The sequence below is a fragment of the Oryza glaberrima genome, chromosome 5 (assembly GCF_000147395.1).
Source record: "Oryza glaberrima chromosome 5, OglaRS2, whole genome shotgun sequence".
NCBI lineage: Eukaryota > Viridiplantae > Streptophyta > Magnoliopsida > Poales > Poaceae > Oryza > Oryza glaberrima.
In genome coordinates, this window is record NC_068330.1 from 12,945,376 (window position 1) to 12,969,710 (window position 24,335).

The 24,335-nt window shown below is 39.4% G+C and overlaps 1 protein-coding gene, 1 long non-coding RNA gene and 1 pseudogene across 3 annotated transcripts; all 3 read right to left on the reverse strand.

Annotated features, from left to right (window-relative positions):
* Window positions 1-627: 627 nt before the first annotated feature.
* LOC127772683 (uncharacterized) lies at window positions 628-4,100 on the reverse strand. Its single transcript, XR_008017449.1, has 3 exons — window positions 3,687-4,100; window positions 3,403-3,568; window positions 628-3,308 (listed from the first exon to the last, which is right to left on the reverse strand). It is a non-coding gene; the product is annotated as an uncharacterized LOC127772683 (long non-coding RNA).
* A 3,396-nt stretch (window positions 4,101-7,496) lies between these two features.
* On the reverse strand, window positions 7,497-23,447 carry LOC127774180 (uncharacterized; annotated as a pseudogene).
* On the reverse strand, window positions 10,020-15,334 carry LOC127775105 (uncharacterized). Of its 2 annotated transcripts, XR_008017879.1 has the most exons (6): window positions 15,154-15,334; window positions 14,978-15,079; window positions 13,059-14,835; window positions 12,862-12,981; window positions 11,581-12,773; window positions 10,020-10,281 (listed from the first exon to the last, which is right to left on the reverse strand). XR_008017879.1 is itself a non-coding variant. In XM_052301413.1 (5 exons), the coding sequence occupies exons 3-4, from the start codon at window positions 14,182-14,184 to the stop codon at window positions 12,866-12,868; spliced, it is 1,242 nt and encodes a 413-aa protein (XP_052157373.1). In that variant the 5' UTR covers window positions 14,185-14,835; window positions 14,978-15,079; window positions 15,154-15,334; the 3' UTR covers window positions 11,111-12,773; window positions 12,862-12,865. The 2 variants fall into 2 exon arrangements, 1 of the variants encoding a protein (XP_052157373.1); XM_052301413.1 differs by lacking the exon at window positions 10,020-10,281 and having other exon boundaries at window positions 11,111-12,773.
* Window positions 23,448-24,335: the final 888 nt, after the last annotated feature.

Consider the following 24,335-nt stretch of genomic DNA (forward strand, 5'->3'; position numbering starts at 1 on the left):
ACGGCATGGGAGTCCAAGTCTCTAATCAAAGTCGAAGACTTTTCCCATCTCTGTGATTTGTAGATAGATAATTAGATTTGTAGTTGTACGTTTAGTGTAGTACTGTAGTTGCAGCTGTAAAGCTAATTATTCATTGTAGAATAGAAATTAATCATTATTCATTAGTTACATTGTTGTATTTAATCATTGATTTTGCAATAATAAAATAATCAACTTTTTTTATGTCTGATCTCTTCCTTGTTGTGTCCTGGTCTCCTGGAACGGCCTGTATTTATCCGTTCATTAGTTGATACTAATAACTGATTGTAATTAAGCATATGCAAAACATGTGATTTATTAGTTGAGATTGCTGTCGATTGGTTGAAATCAATGTAAGTAACATTATTGTAACCTGTTCAACTTCAATGATTATATTCCTTACTATTCAGTTCATTGATTTGTAAAACTTCTTGAATGGTGCACATTTAATGAAGGTCAATGATTTGTCACACTACTTCAAGAATTGACAACAGGCTCCAGATAGAGCAATTTCAGATTCACCATGAGCAATGCTTATGACCATGCACCATTGTTACTGAATTATTGACTGAAAGTGATAACATGCAACAACTCATCATCAGTTCATCACTCAACACAAAAGAATTTTGACCTCAATGGATGACACATGATATAAGCTCAGAGAACATAGAACAGCCACTTCAGATAACATGAGTGCCACTGGAACCCTGGCACTTCTCTTGCATCAATTTACAGAACATGCTAGCAGCTGCAAAACAGTGCTGCAGCTCCCCTAATTCATGTCACCAGGCACCAGGATGCATATTGACAATTACATCTTACATTACATTTACAATTACTTAAGACTGTACAAAAAAAAAAAAACAGCTGGCATCTCCAAGAATGTACAACTATTTGCAGGCTCCAATACAACAAGAGAACGATTCCTGCACACCCATTAACAGTATGATTCCTTCGAAACAGATTAATCACAATTTTCTAAAAACTTAGTAGGCGTCTTGTGTACAGGCCAACTCCAGCAAGATGTGTGAACTCCACTTCTGCAGATGTATCATATATGTGCTGCAGTCCTACTGATCCTAGCCAGCAGTTGCTTTACATTGTACTGGGGTACTTCTGGAATATGTGCCTGGCCTGTTTTTCTACTGTCTACTCTCTTGTCAGCAGCACTTGTGCTGAGTGATTTCCACCAAGTTTGATCTGATCATCTTCTGCAAACTGAAGTACTATCTATAATTAAACAAACATAAAAGCAAATTGAGGGTGAGTAAGTAAACTAAAAAAAGAGCTATTAGTATCTGAGCAAACTGAACATCTGAGGCAGAAGAACATCTCACTGATAAAACTAAGGCATTACCATCATGGCCTCATGGGATGGCTATGTAATTTAACTTGCCTGCTTTGTGGATCATGGAGGATGAGACTACAATCCATTTAGCCAAATAGTGTCAATTCTTCATTCATACATGGCAAATTGTTTGCTCATGATTTGGCCTTGATGGAAAGGTAGAGTACCTACCATTTTTTATCTTCGAAAAAAACAGTCGTGGCTTCCAAAATGATCAGTAGTTCAGAACTATTTGGCATCAGTACACTAATTAATATTGAAGTAATCTAAACATGACCGAATTGACGTATTCAACAGAGAGAAAATTGATTTTGTTTAGGATATTACCGAATTCAGCATTATGAGTGCACAATCTAAAGGCCAGGTTCTCCCATGGTAAGCCGAGATGGAAAGGGAGACTAACAGGCAGAGAACTTCGGGATCGTAGGCATTGCCCGACAACACGCCAGAGACCTTGGAGAGGACTGCACCACTAGAGGCTTATACGTGCATATTCCAGGATCATATATGTGCAGGGGTCTTTTGGATCCTACCCAAAAGACTACCCTTCCAACATCTAATTCCAGCAGTGGCTATAAATTGTACTGGGCGGGTACTCAAATCTCTAGTGTTCCTCGTTTCCCTTGCTAGCAGCACTTGTGCCAAGTGACTTCCACCAAGTTTAATCTGCTCAGTTTTTGCAAACTAAGACATTAATCTACAACCAAACAAACATGAAAGCAAAGTTATCTGAAGAAACTGAAGATCAGATTAATAGTATGATTCCTTGGAAACTGTTTAACTACAATCTGAAGAGAGCACCATGCCACAATTTTGTAAAAACTCCTTAGGCTTATTGTCACAGGACAACTACAGCAAGATGTGTCATCTCCACTTCTGCAAATGGATCACATATCTGCTGCAGTCCTACGATCCTGGCCAGCAGTGACTTTACAATAAACTAGGGTACTCTCTAGTCTGACCTGTTTCCCTTTTCTCTACTCTCTACTCTCTTGACAGCAGCAGTAATGCCGAGTGACTTCCATCAAGTTTGATCTGATCATATTGTCTGCAAACTGAAGTACTATTCACAACTAAACAATCATAAAAGCAAATTGAGGGTAAGAAAGTAAACTAAAAGCAATAGTTATTAGTATCTGAACAAACTGAATGTCTCAAGCAGAAGAAGCCATACCCCCATTAATTCAATTCACTGAAAACACTGAGGCATTATCATCATCGGATGGCCAATCCATCTTGCTAGGATGGGACTATGATCAAAGAGGGTCAATTCATGGAAAATTGTTTGCTCATGATTTGGCCTTGATGGAAAGATCCAACTGGCACATTCTGTACAAAAAAGATTGGTGGTATGCACATTCTGTCCTTAGTTTTTTAATTAGTTTCTTCCAAATTGTAACTGAGAACCTCTATGTATGTTTCTTTCTGTTCTTCTTAATTGACTAGGCAGAGCTTCTGCCTTTTTCATATAAAAAAAAAATTACAGTGATGGTTCCAAAATAATCAGTAGTACAGTACCAAACTACCAATTGGCACCAGCAAAGTAATTAATATTGCAGTAATTAAACTATTTTCAAATTCAAGGATTCAACAGAGAAATGGGACCCATGGTGAGCTGAGATGGAAGGGGAGGCTAACCATCAGAGAGTGCCTGGATTAGGGCTGCCATTGCTCGACAACCCGCTGGAAACCTTGGAGAAACCTTGGAGAGACGGAGACCTGCGCCACTGGAGGCCTGCTTACACTCAGTGCTGGTTCCTGGATCATATATGCGCAGGAGTTCCTGCAGATCCTAGCCCGATGATCATCCTTCCAACATCTAATTCAAGCAGGGTACTCACTCTCCAGTCAGGCTCGTGTCCCTTGCCAGCACCACTTGTGCCAAGTGACTTCCACCAAGTTTTTTCTTTAGACCAAGTCACCGGGGGGAGAGCTTCCCCACCTGAATTTCATTCCAAGTCACAGAAACAACTGTTGGGGGTGACATAGCATAGAGATTACAACAATTGGGGAGATTGATGGGAGGAAGAAATTACTTTTTCCAGGCAGGGATTATGTCTCTGTCTTTACTATTCAATCGCACAGCCCAGAAATTGATTTCTTCCAGGCATTTTCTCAGGGCTGAGGCATTATTATTACAGCTATGGCTCTCCAACATTAGTCCCAATTAGCACCAGCAGATTCGTCAGTATTGAGGTGAGACTAAATTCAACAGAGAGAGAAACTGGATTATGCATTGGAATATTTAATGAGGCTAGTGCACACTCGACCCCATGGTACAATAACTAAATAACTAAGCTGAAATCATAAGGAAGGCTACCTTGCGGAGAGCGCCGGGGTTGGCGGCGGGCGTTGGCCGACAGCCCACCAGGCGCGAGCTCCACCATGGCTGCTCGAGCTCCAATTTTCTCGGTGACAAATAGATCGAACTCGAGACCTCGGAGACGACTGCGCCACTCCCGCTTCCAGGTTCGTGGTCGCCCCCAACGACGGCGACAAAACGGCACCATCCCTCGCCGCCGGCTAGGTCGTCCATGTGCCGCGGGCCGTGGCTCCGGGCGGGACTGAGGACTGAGGTGGAATATTATACCCATTCTCCCTCAGAATCCAGACCAGGATGGTCATGCCGCCTCCCGGTGGCGCCCTCCCCTAGCTCAGCGGCTTCGCCGGCTCAGGGAGATGATCGGAGACGGCGTGGTGCGGCGGCCACTGGTCGGTGGGGGGGAATGGAATGGCTTCTCCTTGGTATTTCGTGGATGGTGGAGACGGGCCAAGTTTTTGTCTACTAGGTTTGGAGTAGAATAGGGAAAAGTCCACTTGACGTCCCTCCACTATAAGTCGAGTTTCATTCGCATCCTTCAGCTGCAAAACCGGGTATTGAATGTCCTCCAACTTCTAAAACCAGTGCAAATTTAGTCCCTTGGCAGTATTTAGAGCTGTTTCGGCTGATATGGCGCTTATGTGGTTTATTTGATTTGGTCTTCATCTAATGTGGCGCTTATGTCGTCCGTCGCGCCTACCTCCGCCTCCTCCGCTGCACACACTACCAACACCAATGAAACATAGAAAAGATCGACCCATATTGCATTACATCGGCATCGATGGAAGGATTCGCAGCAAGGTCATTGCCCCCTCCTCCGCCGCCGCCTCCTTCACTACTTGTCTGTTTGTCCAGGATTCATGAAAGGCGTAGCCGACTCCAGCACGACAGGCATCGTGGCGGTGGTGGCCAAGTGGCGGACCAAGGACTCGCGGGCCTACCAGTACTACCTCGATCGCTCCATCCCGCATTCCACCCTTGCCATCACCTCCATCTATGCCATCTGCCAACTCTTATCCTATTGTCCGTCGCGCACCACTCCTTCCCACTAGCCACCGCCCTTCTCCTCGTCGCCCGTTAGGCTGTCCTTCTGTCGTCTCACCGTCGTTGCCTAGCTCGATGACAACGTCGGTGCCTTCCTTGCTCCAGAGAAGGTCGATGAGGTGGCGGTGCAGGTCGGACGGCCGCACGACGGCGGCGCAGGCAGACGTGCTCGTCCACTAGCTAGCAGCTAGGATCCCACATTCCAGTACTCAGAGATAGTATAGGAGTAATGGTTCTTGGCCTTCCAGAGTGCTCCTGCGTGAGTAGGGTGGACAGTAAGCTCGTGGCTCGTTAGCTCGCTTGGCTCGTGACAAGCTTGGCTTAGCTCGTCGTTTGAATTTCCTAACGAGCCGAGCTGGCTTCAAAGCTCGTTGGAGATAACGAGCTAGCTCGCGAGCTGCTCATGAGCCTTAACGAGGCAGAGCACGTGAGCTGCTCAGGAAGGATACCACGAATTATAATAGGAAGCAGCTGTGTCATCAGCAAGTGACCGTCATGAGACTTTATGTTTGTGAACTTCTTATCCTTCGTGCTTATTATTCTCTTTATATCCGAGGAGTATCCGAACGGTACCTTGATGCTCTCCAGGCATTCAAACATACTCTCCTTTTTTTCCTTGCTCGGGGTGTAGCTCGCTGGACTCAAGTAATGGCTTCCTTTCTCAGTCGGTTCCGGATGAAGGCCCAAATAAACAATTAGACCAACAATGTCTGCAAACAAAATGTCAGCCAGCATATTACCAACAACACAATTCAACATTTTTCCAGCAATATAAGCTACAACTATTGAAAACTTACCCACGAACGTCTTATGACGATGTTATGACAATGCCAAGTCACTAAATTTTGTGAGTTGTTTGGGGCACAGAGGAAACTGCAGTGGTAGATTAGATGACTCAGCTATAGTATCTCTAGCGAAAAAGTAGTCATAATCCCTTTTTATTGCTTAGTAATTGAGTTCCCATGAATTAGGTTGGAAATAAATACCATGTATGGTATATTTCCGTCCTTTGAACAAAATATTGTTAAGCCTTGTTGCATATTCTCCACTTACAAGTTACAATTGCTTCCATTTTCGAGCCCTACAAGTGTACCAACCATATTGCATATTTAGTTAATGATAGTATTTCAGTTTTTATCTACTTTTTTCATATTGAAAAAGGAAATGGAACTTACAGTAGTATCCATCAGTATGAAGCATACGAAGCATGACATCTACCATGACAATAACACTAAATGTTCTCTTTACCTTGGAATCATCAAACTCAACATCATCAAAGTACTTCAAACTTTTGAAACAAACAAGCAGTCAATCATACAACAGAAAAAATTATTACTTTCAGTTCAACCAATTCAATAAACTGAACTTACCTATGCTCATCGGGTCTTGCATTCTCAATGGGTCTCACATGCACAACGGGTCTTGCACGCACAACAGGTCTTGCATGCACAAGTTGTGCATATGATTATGTACTACCATCGACTAAATATACAATATGATTGGTACATATGTAGGGCTCGAAAATTTAGAAAATATGACACAAGGTTTAACAATATTTTGATCAAAAGACAAAAATAACATATATGATGTTTATTTCTAGCCTGATTCATGGGAACTCAATTTCTGAACAATAAAAAGGAATTATGATTGTTTTTTCACTAGAGATACTATAGTCGACTCATATAATCTAATGCCACGCCGTAGTTTCGTCTGTACCCCCAAACAACTCGAAAAATTTAGTGACCTGGCATTGCTAGAAAATCGTAATAAGACATTCGTGGGTATGTTTTTAATAATAGCATCTTATATTGCTGGAAAAAAAATGAATTGTGTTGTCAGTCATACTGGCTGACCTTTTTTTTTTTTGCAGACATTGCTGGTGTAATTGTGTATTTGGGTCTTGGGTCCACTTCAACGCGTTTATAATCGCCTGTATAGAGAGGTCACCCTCCTGAACACGGGGTATATGTTTTTCCATAAAAGATGAACGCCTTAACTCATTCATTTGTAAAAAGTAATTGTTTGTTCACTACTGAACTTTTATGGGTAGATGAAATGGATTAACACAAATATATTTCCCTCCTTTCCGTGGTTTTTGCGATGAGTTTACAAGAGTTGATAGGCGGCCTTTTCCGCTACATCCAACAAATAAATTTACTGAAACCCTTGTGCAGGCGACTTCTGTATGGTGTATCCACCCTATAGTTTAAACATGCAGCAACCTATTTTCTTTTTGATTGATAGGAACATATGGGTGCAAAGTTCATGGACACACACCATTAAATTGAGTGTCAGAAAACTTCAGTCAGTACTAAACAAGTATGAACCACTGGACCGTCACTGCTTCAACATGTCTGTACATAAGTTCATGTATGAAAACATCCAGACGGTCCAGAAAACTAACGAATTAATAACAAAACATTTCCTGGACTTACAAGGTAATTTTTTATAATATACCCAATATTGACTTCTTTGGCTCTTGTTTTAAACAATTATTATACATCATATAGATTGCTACTGGATTGAAGTTCCATAAAAAAATAGACCTTGCAGGGTTGTAGGTAGCTGGTTGAAAATTCATTATAAAGTTGCACAATGCAAATTGGTAAGTTGGCTATCCTTTGTTCTTATATCGTTGTGTTTTTTAATATTATCTTGATGGACTACTTTTTTTAGATTCTTGAACTAGTACGTGTCGTTGAAAGCTATATCCTGGTCATACTAGACCAAGAAAGCATAACACTCTATGTACTGGACCCTAATCCATTAATTCCAACCTATAAGAACAAACCAAATATGAGATATAGCAAAACACTGTTAACCATTGCCGACTACTTTAGCATAGCCATGCTTGTGGCATGTCCTGTCTCAAGATGGACTGAGGATATTAACTTGTCATGTCAAATAATTGTCAAATCCGGTTCTTGATAGGTAACCAATAAATTTATTTGTCTCTCCCAAGGTAGTTAACTATTCAAATTTCTTAGGAGCTTGTCGGGTTGTCACGTACATCTCTTCATGCGAGCCTGGAAATGTGGAGCACTACATTTGTTGGCTTTATGGTCATTCCCGACTAACATTGATCATTCAAAATATTATATTATATTTTATAATACAATTGTTTATTTTATAAACAAATACATTTGCAGAATGGTGACGAGCTAAGGCAACAATTTGTGCCACATCTAGTGATGTACCAGCAAAATGAGTGAGAAAGCAACATTCCATGTGACACATGAGAATTTCTGAAGTGTATCACAAATGCTAAAAATTAGGATAGTTATTTACCTACATGGTATATTCTATATATGTATCAAATACTTTATATTATGCCTGCAACAAATAATGTAATAACTCTACTTTTTTAACATATTTTAAGTATTATTGCCCTCGTATATTTTATGTGATTATATATAATTAATTCTTATAGAGATTTGTTGTGCCCACTCAATATCATATTATTGTACTTTACATGAAATATATTTAATGTACGACATGAATTGCATTAAAGATCAAATGCACAAATCATATAAAAATATTTTTGTCTAACATGAAATTTTAAAAATTATTAAAGATAAATAGAATTGCACCGCAACATTTAGCACATGCATATTATTATTATTATATATAAATAGAGAATAGAGATATAATAAAAAGAGCTCCAACATATATCACATGTTATTGTCATCTCTATGAGTTTTTAGGATAAAGGTGTCACACCCAGAAATACCATTCCCAAATGCTAGTGTATTATTCCCCATCCCATGAAAAGTTGGGGGTACACCGACACATCTTTATTATTTATAATGATAGTATTTACATTATTACAAAGGCACATTAGGACTAACAACAAAAGGAAAATAGCAGCAGACTAGCTAAGAGTTCTTCACAGGCGCTCAACTTGGGTATAAGCTAGGACTCCACCTAAGACTTCTTGAAAAAAACTTTTTCGACTGGAGGGGTGTTGACGGTCGTTATAGACCAATTTTGACCTTCAATATAACTATAATAAAGGAGAATTAGCTATGCTTATAATGCATAATTGTTTAGAATAAAATAGTTCCACTTGTACTTGGAGAATAATGTGTTGCAGGAATTTAGCAAATAAAATAAAGAGAAAGTGAAGAAACCTCACTCCAAAGCAAGCTAGAGGATAAGTAGGGCCCACATGTCAGGTGTAACCGTCCGGAAACCGTCTTAACTGTCACAACCGACTAAAGGACCCACCTGTCAGTGACCCTGCTGAACGAGCAAGGGTTTCCATCTCTTCAGCTCATTTCCAGATCTTTAGGGTATCTCAACTCCTTTCCATGTCGACTGGAGTGCCTGGGCTGCATCATCATTATGCGCTCTGGAGAAGATGTAACATCAGCAAGAGGCCGGGGTTTAGACACAAATAAAATGCCAAACACATTTTTACAAAACGAAAATGTGTTTTTATGCATTTTCTGCTATATATATATCATGACTGTTTTGAGTGATATATTAGGGAGGGAAAACAGATTGATAGCCTACCTCCGGCTTCAATGTGCCTCTCTATTCGTGCAACCTCATGCTTTGCATAGGTGCAATTGCGGAGCTGCCTGTGGCGCATCCTTAGGCACTCAAGTATTATCTTGTGTTGCCACTCATCACATGTCTCAATCACCTTTTGCATAAAGTAATTGGCATATTGGTAATTCACCAGAACCTACATTAATTAACTGCCCAGAAAATAATTAAGAAACACATAGTTAAGACTGGGCCAGGAGAAGAAAGCGGCTGGAGGAGAGGGCGGTGGAGGAGGAAGCAACACCGCAACCACCTCCGCCATCACCACCGCTACCGATGCCGGCCGCCACCTCGCAACAGAGACGTGGGGAGGCAGATTTAGAGGAGGTGGGGGAGAATAATGGGGGGAGGAGGATGGGGATTGGAGTATGGAGAGAGAGAGAGAGAGAGGCGTTAGCTCAGATGGAGGATGGGGGGAGGCGGATGTATAAGGCTGGGTTAATGAAGATATTGGATAAAGGCGCTGGTTCGATCAGTTCGGCTTGGGTGCTGGTTTTTGAACCTATAGTGCCAATACTATATGTACTGTTTTTATCTAGATCCGACACATGTAACAGACATATAGGTCCTAGATTATGGCCGAAAAACAAACTTTTTTTCGAATATTAGTTATTTGTATTATAGCCTTCTTTATTTTAAGTTTTTCATTTAGATGAAGTTATGTGAGTAAACACCGACATAAAAAATCAAATTAGATATGACTCTTGTGTTCCCTTACACATCATAGCCATCCAACTGTTCGTATGGTCTACGTGTTTATTACTAAGTAACATTCTGGAAAATGCATAATAACATTACAGAAAATGCATCAGTAGTTTATTATCTCATCAGTCTCGACTATTTGTCGAAATTATCACATTAGTATGATCAAATAAAATGCAGATAGAAACAGCAAAGAGCAAAGGTTTCCATCTCTTCAGCTCATTTCCAAATCTTTAGGGTAACTTAGCCTCCTTTCCATGTTGACGAGAGTTCCTGGGCTGCATCACCATTCCACGCTCTGGAGAAGATGTAACATCAGAAAGAGGCCGGGGTTTAGACATAAGTAAAATGTCAAACGCATTTTTGCAAAAAGAAAATGTGTTTTTAGCGCATTTTCTTCTTCTTCTTCTTCTCTCTCTCTACATATATATATATATATGTATGTACATATATATATATATATATATATATATATATATATATATATATATATATATATGGATATATACATATATGGCAACATATCCTATGCACACATGCCCTCACGTGTACACACGTGCACACCAACTAAAAAATATCACCAAAAAATCTAGAAAAAATCATACACATGCTTTCAATTGTATTACACCTAGGGTTAAAATCTTAATGTCAAATTCATTATATTTTAGCCGTAACAAAAAAAACAAAAAATCTGACAGTTTTAAGGTTGCAATTTTGTCAGAATTTTATCTTTTTTGTTATTCTCTATGTAGAATGAATTTGAAGATGTGACTTTGCACGTAGATGTAATACTATTGAAAGTACATGTATGAATTTTCCTAGAATTTTTTGTGATAATTTTTAGTTGGTGTACATGGTGTGTACACGCGAGGGCCTGTGTGCATAGGATACGCTCCCTACATATATATATATATATATATACACATATATATGTATATGTGTATATACACATATATATATATGTATATGTATATATATATGTATATATATATATATGTATATACACACATATATGTATATATATATATGTATATACATATATATATATATATATATATATCTACATACTTACATATATATATATATATATATATATATATATATATATAGGCAACATATCCTATGCACACAGGCCCTCACGTGTACACACGTGCACACCAACTAAAAAATGTCACCAAAAAATCTAGAAAAAATCATACACATACTTTCAATTGTATTACACCTAGGATTAAAATCTTAACGTCAAATTCATTATATTTTAGCCGTAACAAAAAAAACAAAAAATCTGACAGTTTTAAGGTTGCAATTTTGTCAGAATTTTATCTTTTTTGTTATTCTCTATGTAGAATGAATTTGAAGATGCGACTTTGCACGTAGATGTAATACTATTGAAAGTATATGTATGAATTTTCCTAGAATTTTTTGTGATAATTTTTAGTTGGTGTACACGGTGTGTACATGTGAGGACCTGTGTGCATAGGATACGCTCCCATATATATATATACATACGTACGCGTACGTACGTACGTATGTATGTATGTATGTCATGACTGTTTTGAGTGATATATTAGGGAGGGAAAACAGATTGATGGCCTACCTCCGGCTTCAATGAGCCTCTCTATCCGTGCAACGACATGCTTTGCATAGGTGCAGTTGCGAAGCTGCCTGTGGCGCATCCTCAGGCACTCGTCACATGTCTCAATCACCTTTTGCACAACGTAATTGGCATATTGGTCATTCACCATAACCTGCATTAATTAATTGGCTAGAAATTAATTAAGAAACACATACTTAAGACCGGGTTCATAAGCTAGAACAAAGGTTGTGAATCAGTTCAATGGAGCATTTGTGTAATAGACATAATTTGACTACTGTTGTAAACATTAATTTCAGGACCAGTGTAATAAACATAATGGGTTTTACGTTTTTTTCTCTTTTGACTTAACTCTTTTATGTTAACTTTAAGTTTTGTTCATTTCTATGTATATATTCATGTAGTCACCTAAGAATCACATAATTGGGAGGAGGTGGATACATACCATAAGAGCTTCAGTTTCACCACTTTTGATGAGGTATTGGCACTATAGGTTCAAAAATAGCAGATAGCAGATTGGTAGCGGATTGGGGTCTTGGTAGCGGATCGCAGATAGTGGACGCTAAGTTCCAATAGCGGCATTAAATAATCACATGTAAATTTGAGAAAATATAGACATTTATTTGCATACTTGCCCTCAAAGAGTTTATGTCATTCCAACATAACTTAAATTTAAGACACAAACATGGTCTCAAGTCTCAGTGCATGCACAAGCCAGCCAACAGGAATCACAAGTTCACAACAAACGAGAATACAAGATCATGGGAGCCATAAAACAACTGAGGAACATGTCATTCGTTGTCATTCTCACCAACGTCATCAAGCTCATGGTCACTTGAACCATCTGCATAAGGAATATTTTCCTCCTCTTCATGTTCACTGTTGGAAGATTGAAATTCTTCCTCCTCCTCCTCTTCGACCACAACGCATGCTTTCTTTGCTTTACTTGATGATTTTTTATGTATTAATCTTCTCTTTCGACTGACAGCTGCACTCTGAGCATCAACTTCTGGTTGTTGTGCAGGTGCATCATCATCTATAATCCATTCATTTGGTGGATCATCATCTATAAATTTAGCAACTAATGGATCCCTATCCTTTTGAGAATATTTTGATTTCAGCCTCTTGTTGAACATGACAAAGACCAGAGCATTCAATTTTCGGTGGCCTAATCTAGTTCTTTTCTTAGAATGGACCTACATGTATATAATATCCAAGCATTTCAGATTCTTCAAGATATATTAACAGTGAATAATGAATTGCAGAATTATTTGGAGAACTTACTCTCTCAAATGCACTCCAATTTCTTTCGCATGCAAATGAAACTACAAGTCAAACTTAAAATCCTGATAGCCATCTTCCTCAAATCCTTAGCACTAGTTCCATGTACAGACCACCAATTTGCTACAATGTCAACAAAAAGCAGATTAACAAGCTTGAAGATATTTTCATTTAATGGTAGAAATTAAGAATCAAGTTACCTGGGGTGATTGTTGGACTATTTCTTTGTCTAATAGCCATTGTTGTTCCAAAAGAATCCATGACTTCAGTGTACAGGCTAGGCTGAGCTACACAAATATCTTGCACTGTAATATCATCACGATACATGCAGGTTGCACATTCTACAACTGCTTGCATCAGGAAATCTTCCTTGATTTCTCTCTTATTCTCATAGAAGAAGCTCCGATTCAAGAAATACCCAGCTTTGTGCAATGTAGTCTTGAGCTTGCTGTCCCATCTTGCATCTATGATTTTCCAAATATGACCATATTTCTTCTCATTTCCATTTAGGCGTGCTGCAACGTCCTTCTTTGCTTTGATAAGATCACCATAAATGTATCCCATTGCTGGAACATCACCATCCACCCTCCTAAGTACATATGCAAGTGGCTCAAAATAATTTATAACCTCTAGCATTTGTGACCAGAACTTGTTGTTTATGACCAAGTTGTGTGCATTCTGTCCTTTAATCTTTTTAGCCCAGGAACTTTTAGCCCAATCTTGTGATGCAAACAATTGCTTCAATTCATTTCTTTTATCATAAAGACTTCTCAAGTTCAAGTAACTAGTGGCAAATCGAGTAGTACCAGCTTGAACTAAGTCACCTTTCGTAAATTGACGCATAATGGCCAGCAATCTAACTTGTGCATAGAGTAAATTTGTGATAGACTTTCCATCTCGAATAATGTTATGTACCATAGTTATCTTACCAATATCCTCTAGCATGAGATCAATACAGTGGGCAGCACATGAGGTCCAGAATATGTGAGGATGTTTCACTTGAAGCATCTTTGATGCAGACATATTATTTGAAGCATTGTCTGTGACCACCTGCACAACCTTTTTAGGACCAATTTCATCAATACAAGAGCTTACCAAGCTGTAGATGTACTTCCCATCGTGAACCTCCAAGGAAGCATCAATGGCATCAATGAAACACATACCTCTAGCACAGTGAGCAACCAAATTCATTAAGCTTCTTCCACGCTGATCTGTCCAAGCATTTGCGATAATAGAACATCCAGTAGAAGACCATGACTCCTTTTGCACTTCCAAATATTCCTGCAGCATACTGATATGTTTGTTTAATAAAGGAGTGCCAAGCATATAAAGCTTCAATCATGCGCCAAATTGTCCAATAGCCTCTAACATTAGATCAAAAGATTCGAGAAAAACTGTGTTATGAGGAATTGCTGCCTCATAAAACCAATCTGCAATATACTCATGAGCTTTTCCCTCTCTTTGACCTTACAGTGTTTACTCATTGTAGTTTGTATATGCTTTCCCTTAGCACGAGCTTCCTCAGGGCGCATGCAATAGCTGTCCAATGGTCCCTTGTTTCGGGGCTTCTTACGGACTAGTGTGCTTCCTGCAGCTGATGGAGCTTCTTGAACTTCAACTTCTCCTACTTCTTCCATTTCCTCATCATCATTTCCATTGATATTAACCTGCTGCCTCAATCAAAGCTGGCTATCCAATTTTGCACTCTTCTTTTCACCATGTGCATCCAGAATTGCTTTAACCTTCTCCTTAACATCATCAGGAACTTGTGTGCAATAAACACTCTGCCCTCTAACTCCAGCCAAGTGCCTCTTAAGCCTAGTTATTCCACCCTTGAAGTAATTCTTACAGTATAAGCAACCAACTTGATTCTTAGTTTCATTTCCAGTTAACGGTAAAGCAAACTCCCAAGCTGGATCTTTCCTTGATGTTGATTGGCTTGAACGTGCAGTTGATGCAGCCGAAGACATTGTGCAACTACAAAAAAATTGATAATCTTAAGTCCTACGTGTAAATCTCTTGTAAAGGCAAATACTATATACATATGCTACAATATTAACATGCCATCGGAAATTGATGTGTTTCAGTGTTTTGTGTACAAGTAGAATGCAGATCTTACGGTTGAGCTTGAGCTTCAGGCCTTCAACACAACAATGAGCACCAACCACTAAGCATTAACCGGTAGCAGAAAGCAAGCAATCACCTCGACGAAGAAGATAACCTGCACAGAAAAGCAATCAAACTCAAATCAATGGACAGGGCGAGTCGGCGTCGGTGCTGCGCTGAGCCACTGACCAACTAATGTTAGGCCATCGAATCGAAGAGGCAAGATGGGAGGTGCTCTTCAGCTCCGCGGCAGCCGCCGCCCGCCGCCCGACGTCCGGCTGGCCGATGAATCCGTGGAGCGCCGCCGCGCGACGCAGGCCCTGTGGTGTTGGTGGCGGCGTGCTAGATGCAAATGTGTGGAGAGAAAAGGTGGACTAGGGTTTAGGGTAAATATATATATGTGGCCCATCTGCTATAGTGGCCCGCTATATCAATTTTGCGGCCCGCTACCTGCTATTGCGGCTGCTATGTTATAGGGCGCTACATCCGTGCCGCTACCCCATAGTGGTAGCGGGAGGGGACCGCTACCGCTATTGCGGCCGCTATAGCGGCCGCTACCGCCACTATTTATTATCTTGGCTATGGTTAGGACCTCATTAATAATCTTCTGGGTTTCATCATAGCTACCGAAGACCAAGCACTTTTCAAAGACATTAGAAGCGTATTTTGCTTGCTCATGGTCACAACTTTCCCAATAAATCTCTTTATAATTAAAGATCGCACAAGGGCTTTCCCATGCTACAAAATGTGCTGCAAAGAGAAAATTCAAACAATAACTAAGTGGGAATTAATGAAGAATTGGCACGAAAAGAAAAATAGAATTAATGGGCTTTCCTAATAATGTAGAATTTATGCATAGTTGTAATGAACAGTGAACAACATCAATAGGGTAATTATACTATGAGCTGTAGCTGACCTGCACAACATTGTTAGCGTATTGTTCTTTTGTCATGTAGTAGACATCCTCTATAATTTCTTCGAGAAAAATTTCCTGTATTGGATCATCAAAGTACTTCGGAACTCTCTGAAAATGAAAAGACAAGGGAGAAAGTCTATCGTTTGTTGACTCCATGCTAAATAAATATTGTAAATTAATTAACCAAAAAGCAAAGAATTAAACCTGGACAGCATGGCATCCATATGGATGAACTGATAACTCGACAACATAGCCATACATGTCCTCCAGAAAGAACTTTATGAATTGCGGTGGCACATGCTCAATGCATTTTTGGTCAACATGGTTTGCATTTTGGTCATATATACATTTCATGATATCATTATTGAGCTCCTTGGCAATCTGAATCTTCTGGTCTAGATCACCAAGTTCTATAGCCAAAGACGCAAGAAAATTAATGAGTTGTGGGCATTAGCTTAATTATGTGTTTTACAAACACAAGTACAAGATAGAATGAAGGACGAGCTAAACATAATGGCAGAGCTTTATTTCAAATAATATATAGTTGCAGAAATTTTGGAACACAACGCTTCGTGTATATAATGAAAATTAGTCCTAACAATGGAGAGTCTTGTTCCTTCGACAAATATCACTACCTTTACTATCCCTTATTTCCAATAATTTTTTCGCAACTAAACATCCCTTCATATATATATATATATAATCATGGTACTATTTTTTTTTTACCCAAAGTTGGTTCAACATTTTTTTTTACTGTTGTTGGAGACTCAACTTCCCTAAACATCCTATGGTCCCTATATTTCCACCTAGTCTATCCTACAAGCCATAATACCCTAGCCACCGCCACCATCAACCACTTCTGCATTGCCCTAGACTACCTCACCAACATCGAAGCTACTCCAGGTACCGGTGAGACTCTTTCATGTTGCCACCTATTGTGTAGGAGACACATTTGATGCCAAAGTTGCCTACATTCTCCTGCATAATGCCTCCACCACCTCCCTTCCACTATGTCTGCCATCTATCCATCTCAGGTTACCGCTAGATCTGCCAAGTCGACCATATTGACACCCAACAGTAATCATCACCATCCACCACGTGGCCACCCCCACCCACACTACTTTCTAGCTGAGGTGGCTGTGGTGAAGGCCAACTCTTATCTGGTAAAGTTGTGTCCTAACTAATTGACATCGATGGGGATGCATCAAGTGAAAGGGTGGACATTGCCATTCAAAGTGTCAAATTTGACCGATCCCCTTCCCCCCGACCCCTCCCCCTCCCCAACTCTCCCCTTGAAGAAAATATTAGACTCTGATCTAGATCTTGTGTATATGAAGCAAATCAGATATGCAATAGGTTGAAGTGATATTAGATATGGAAAACACACATTACCCTTTGGATTACTCTAGATCCATACATCTGACAGCTTATACTTAAAACACTTCCAAGAAAGCATGCTGTAATTTTCCTCCTTTAAAACGGGGTTCCCTGCTCGATCATCTTAGTAGAAAATGTAAAGCATATAGGTGTGTGAATTTAGTAGTGTTTACCTAAATCATCAAAATTAAAATAATTGCAATTAAAACCTTTTGTAGCACATAACTTCCATAGATATCCGTCACCAGTTCAATAGCATGAGGCATGATTTCTTCAAAGACCATGAATTTCTCTTCAGGTGTCGCAGTTTGAAGCTTTTGTTGTCTGAAGCAGCCCCCCACACTGATCAATGCTGAAAAACAAAATAGAAAAGAATAGCAAACTTTGACCATCGGGAAAAGTCTTCCATGCATGTGAATGCTTAGCAGGGCCTCGCCTGCAATCAAAGAGGACAAACCTGCATTGAAACACATGGCGTTGTATGTGAAAAAAAAGAAGATAATTCCCTTTGCTTAAACCACTAAACTTCCTTTGGAATAGCAGGACATTTAGCTCCTTATTGTCCAAACTTTTGAGATCATCTCTGTGAGGAAAATCCACATAAGATCTTCTGAAACCTAATGTACCATTTTGATGAACAATCCTTGGTGTACCATAGCATTGTGTTGGATACCTTTTTGGCAATGGCATTTTCCTTTCCATATCAATACCGAAGCACCAATGCAACATATTCATAACATGGGATGGAATAGGAGCAGGATGATAAAATGAAAGTAAGCATGCTTCATGATCCCTTACTATTTTAGGGAATTCCTTAGCTTTGTTCATCCTGATAGGAGTCTCAACATTGCCATGCAACGCCTGCGCTTCAGATGCAATGATTTTCTTATGATGTCTCTCAAGGTGTCTATACAGTTGCCTCTGAGGTTGTTGCTGAGCAGTCAACATGTTCGAATTTGTAGCTTCATCTAGTCTCATTTCTTGAACACATTGAGAACTCTGTTATGCAGAATCAAAGTATACTTGGCAGCTTTGTCTAGTGGCTTTAGATACAGTATCTATGTCATAGGATTCCCTTGCATTTGCTTCTATTCTCAGGGGCAAGGTGTAATTAGTATTGAATCCACCTGGTCCATACATTGGAGAAAAACCAATACCTTGATTATTATTAGGATCCTTACTGCCTAAACAATAACCCCTGGAGATGGAAGAAAGATGATTTCCTGACAAAGGATTGGGTACTGTCACAGAAGGGAAAGTAGGACCAATTATGGTATATTACTCAACTTGTTTTTCTACCATGGTTAAACATCTCATTGCATCACTATTAAGCTGTTAGAATTTAGAGCATTTATGGCGTAGAAAATATGATATCCTTGGCAACTCAGGGTTCATGCCAAAATAGTGAGGTGCAACGTTTTCATGAAAACCAATTTGTCCATGAAGATTTTGATGTTTTAAATCATCTTTTCCTACCATTGTCTCAGCCTGCATGTTGATCTTTGGCAATGCACCAGAAATGACATCACTACTAGTTATGTGAGATGAGAATGGCCTGAACAGCTCTATCTGGAAATCACCACCAGATCCAATCTGCAGGTTGTGGTTGTAGCTCCCATGTAGGGATATGTTTGATGTTTGTGTTGTGACCTGAGGAGCAAGCTGTCTCTGTATAATGTTGGCTGCAAAATGGTGACCAAAAGGTGAGTTTGTTTCTGCAACATCAGCATGCAGGGATTGTTGTGATGGTTGCCTGGCAGCTTGAAGAGCATACTGAATTTGTATATTGTTAGCTGAAGTCTGCTGATCCAAAGAGGAGTAGATTTCTAAAACATCAGCATGCACCATACCACTCATGGTGGGAGATTGGTTCCCTGCATTCCTGGTGGAAACAATAGTGTTGTGAAGCAAGGACATTCTAGGGTTGTTATCCGCAACATTGTCAATTCCCCGAAGACTAGGAAAATTATCTGCCAAATAAAAATTTCATTGACAGCATGGTTCTTTAACATAGAGTGTCATTGATGTTGATACATCTTTGATGATTGGTTGCGGTGAAGGTTGGATGCGATGTAACCGTGAATGGTACTCAAGATGTTCTATCAACTGGTTCACCTCATTTCTGTGTAGTGAAGATGGACTGTAACTAGTACCATGTGAGATAGTAAATACGGGTTGGTACGCTTAGCAAAACGAGTGTTTACCATGTTTTTCCCAACTTGCACTTTTTATGGAGCCCATGTTGTAGTTAAATCGCCATCAACATCATCCATATCCAGTCCCGAGCCAATTTCAAACCTCTGATAACCATCAATTTGCTTCTGAAGCTTCAGTTGGTTGTATTCATTATTTTCTTTAGCACTATTGGTTGATAAGTTCATCCCTGACGAAGTGCTAGAGATGCTACTAATATTAACTCCTTCAAATAAAGATGGGGCAATGAATTTATCACGAGGATCACCGAGCCCAGTCAATTCATAAGGGTTCTTTCCTCCATACAAAGCTATATGTGATTGTTCTTCTACAATCTCACAAGCAATTTGCATTTCTTGACCTGAATTTCGAATATATTTGACTTCTCCTAATGAACTCCCAATTTGTTGGGAAGATGAACTGTAAGAATTAACACCTTGAGACAAAGGACACATAGGGTTGTAAGGATGAGCAGAAAGATCATTCACCATACATTGCTCAACCTGCTTTCCTGATTTGGCTAATAGACTCTTTTCACTTAATAAAACTCCAATAGCATCTTTGTTCAGTTCTGACCTAGATTCAACGTTTCCATTATCACTTATTTGTCTATGAAGCTTCAGATGGTTGGATCCAGTGGCATCAGAGAATTTATCAGTATAGAATCTTTCAGATGAGGATGGCTTGGCCAGTGTATATTGTGAACCCCGTAGTCCAAACATTTGATCAGAAATGCAACTTCCATAAACAACTTTGGATGATTGCTCTTTTAGAGTCCTACAAGCAGGTGGGATCTCCGCTTTAGACTGGATATCCCGAGAAAGGTGCATGTCAGCAACCTCAATAGGTACCTTTTCATCTAAAGTGGACGTGTGTTCATCTGGGCCATCCTGAGTAGGGAAGGAGAAATGTTTTAATAGAAATGGTATGATGTAATTCTTTGCATAGATGACATGCAAAATATTAATGTTAAATAATCCCATGATTCAAATGGTTATTTTAATATATTGCACATTGTTGTACTCTTGATTGCGGTAGAGATGTTGGAGTAGTTGCCATATCATGAAACAATGCATTGTATGAATATCATTTGATTAGATATAGATGAAAACACTAGAATTAATATTTCTCATAAAAGGAAGAAATCGTAACATATTCGGTAGTTGAACACAAGAACATTATATAAATCAAGTCAGACAAACATATTAAGAACGATAAACAATACTATTACCATAATTTTCCCCTCTTGATAGAGTTAAGGATATACTATGACCATAATTTTCCCCTCTAGATAAATGTTTTGACTAGGCACAACAAGAATAAGTAATAAATGTTTTGACTAGTCACAAGGTAATGTTATTGGTGTTTCTTCAAAAAGTTATCTAGAAGGAATACAAATACCACGAATATAATTGAATAGCAACACTGTCAATGAAAATAATTGTTGATCATAGTGCAACAGAGTCATAAGAAAGAAATCAAATAAGGGGAAGTAGTTGTTATAATAATGAAAACAACAATAAGTTAGCAACAAATCCTAGTACCATAACAGAAAAACAAGGATCTATGTATTCTCATATATCAGAGCCGATATCTATGCTAGTTACTAATTACTTGTCTCAAGACAATTTACAAGGATTGAGTAATCATCTGTCACCTGATATGTTGTTAAATCACAGACATCAAGGATTTCTTTGTGATTCATGCAACAAATATAAAACCAAGCCCTTTCTCTCTCCTCCTGATCTCCGCAAAAACCACCCCGCCGCCACTACTCCTTTCCACGATAAGACCTTGCCACGCCGGCACCACGAAGGCACCGTCAAGATCCACCGGCCAAGCCCTCTCCACCACCTCCAACCTTCATCTCCCCCGCTACTTCTACTGCTGATGTCTCATTGCCATCCTCAACTCTGGTAGGAATCCCCTATCCTACCACTCCTACCTCACCTTTAGCGGCTCCTGTTACCAGATCAGCCACCGCCACCCCCTCCTGACGGCAAAAACGAGCCTCCCCACCACTAGCCCATGACCCTCTTTCTCTCCCGCGGTGGGGCGGTGGCCATAGCCTGGCCACCGCCCCACCGCAAGGCTTTCAGTCTAGAAGGAGATGTGCTTCCTATTGAATAAAATACTTTGGAGGTTTGGGCTTAGTACATACCTGATAGGAAAATGAGGGCAAAAAAGTCATTTTGCATATCAAAAGAGGTGGACATGGGCAGGTGGTATAGTCGTGAACAATCATGGTTTTCGCCTTTTGGGAACTTTTTACGTATCCAGCTTCCACTCCAGCTGTATCCTATTTCTAAAGTGAAAAGTAAATTGATGACAGTGCAAACTTATCTTTGACAAGGGCAATTTATCCTTTATTGTCTTCATCAAGGGCAATTTATCCTTTTTTTGCAGTGCCTAGTGTCTTACCAATATAAACAACGGTAAACCACTATAGACATATCAAACCACTATAGACATGTTTTAATAGGTATTACTAGTTGATATACAAAATTAGATAAAACACCTTTGGAAACACAAATATACGATGAAATATATTAAGAAAGTTCTTATTTATGATATGAAATATTTAGTTAGTCATACTAATTATCACAACATTATGGAAAGATAAATTGGTTAGAGCCTTTCCTGTGCCAGACCACACAAAACAATTCCATCTATGCACCCACAAAGCAAGTACTCGATAGTATGTAATTAAATCAATTAAATCGTGTGAATAAGGGAACTGGGACTGAAAAGGAACAAACCATACGGTATCCCGTTGTGGTAGCCGGAGGAGATGATTGGGAGTGGTCCACCCCATCCTCCTTTCTGGTGACGTATGTCGACTGTGGCATGAGACCGGTGGGCTATGGCATGTAGCCATTGCCACCCCTACACGCTTAGCAACTAAGTCCAACTTCTATCCCCTTTTGGCTCTCGTAGTTTTTTCTGGGACCATTTTGTACCAAATTGTAACCACAAAGTGAGGCCCAAAGGCTAATAGTAGCATTTTAAATGTTCGGTGGAATTTTAATTTAGACTCGTCTACTTTGATGATTTATTGGGCTCTTGTGCTACTGCTCGATATCCAAGAATCCTTAGATTTGTATCTTGGATAAATTAATTTATTCCTATTTTAGAGAAAATATAAAATTATAAAACACTATAATTTAATTTAAAATCCAGTGTGCCAAACATGGCCTAAATGGTCCACAAATTGCACCACATATTCCCCATTCAAAAAGTGGTCAATGCATCCAATACATTTCTATTATTATGAAAAAAATATTTAAAAAATATAGGCATACTATAGTATACCCTGGGTACGTTATAGTTAAAACACACGCAATGTTAGTAATTTATTTACTGGCAGTGAAATAATCACAAATTCCAAATTCCCCTATTAATACTATTATGTAATTGAAAACATATAGCATATAGTAAAAAATTACTATGCGAATAATAAATATTATTTAGTTATTACCCTTTCCCGGTGCAATTTAGTGCATCCCTTAATAAATAAATATTTTTTTTAATTTAAAGTATATATTTAATATACGGGTCCAAACAGGAAAATAAATGAATTAAAGTAAAAAATGAAGTACATGCCATACATAACGTACATGTGACAACAGTCACATATGCAACGGTGAAAAAAAGGACAAAACTAGCACACATTAATTCATTCCAGTAGTACATTACCAAGCTATAGCTGGCTACCTGTTTAATCGCATAATAGGTGCTTCCAAACAGTGATTAAAAAACAGCTAGCAGCACAATAAATCTGACAGCACATCCAGCTAGCCAGCAAAAAATAACCACTAAGCAAATACATGCATGACCATGAATACAAGAAGGTCGCCGGAGTATCGATCCACGGTGGCGGCGCCGCCGCCGCGATCTCAGAAGCGAGATCATCCCATATCGCCTTGCCGCTGTCCTCGTCGACGTCGACGTCGCTGCCGACGAAGCCAAGCGTGGTCAGCGTGGTCATCATGTCCATCCGACCTAACTCGGGTAGACCTCCTACTTTGTGGTCAGCCATGGGGATGAATTTAATTTGAGCCGTATATGGCCCTAGCAAGCAAGCTAATTAGTTTGCCAAGAGCAAGCAAAAGGAACAAGCGTTAATTTGAAATTAATTAATCTGTACGGATTCGTTCAAAGAAAGAAGAAGGGCTACTCCAAATTGAATATCTATGAAAACTTTCATTATCAAGGACGAATACGGGGAACCGATTTTAGAGAAATCCATACGTGTGCAAGCTGCTCTATTATAGATAGGGATGTACGTGGGTCGGGCCGGATTAACCCGAGGTCTTACCCAATATATCCAAGGTGGTAATTTATGTTATATTGGATAAGACCTTGGGTCCACCCGGCCTGACCCACGTGAATCCTAGTTGGGTCACTGGGTCTGTGGGCTGGCCCGATCCACCTGCATCCCTAATCGTAGGATAAGATTTTAACACATGTGTCGTTAATCTATTAGCTGAAATAATTAATTAGTCACCTGAAAAATTTTGTTTCAGGAACGTAGAAGGTTCGTAGCACCGGAGATTTTGAACTTTCAAGCTCCGTTTTACTAAAATCCCAAACAAACCTAGTTGAACCTTCAATCTCTTGGCGTGCTAATTAGGATAAACTGATCCCTGTCAAACAAGCACATATGAAACAAGGAAATGCTTAATTATTCCAAAAAAAGATAAAATCCTTAGATGATTCTGCCAAATAAACAAAACCCAAATCTAGCAAGCAAAGCAATCTGACACCAAGATCAGCCCAAGAGCAAATCAGACCGGGTTAATTTTCCCCTTCCCCCTCCTCCCCATAGAAGATCAATTTGGTGGTTGAATCTTAGAGCTCTTGTCGATCTCTCTCATAAGCGAGT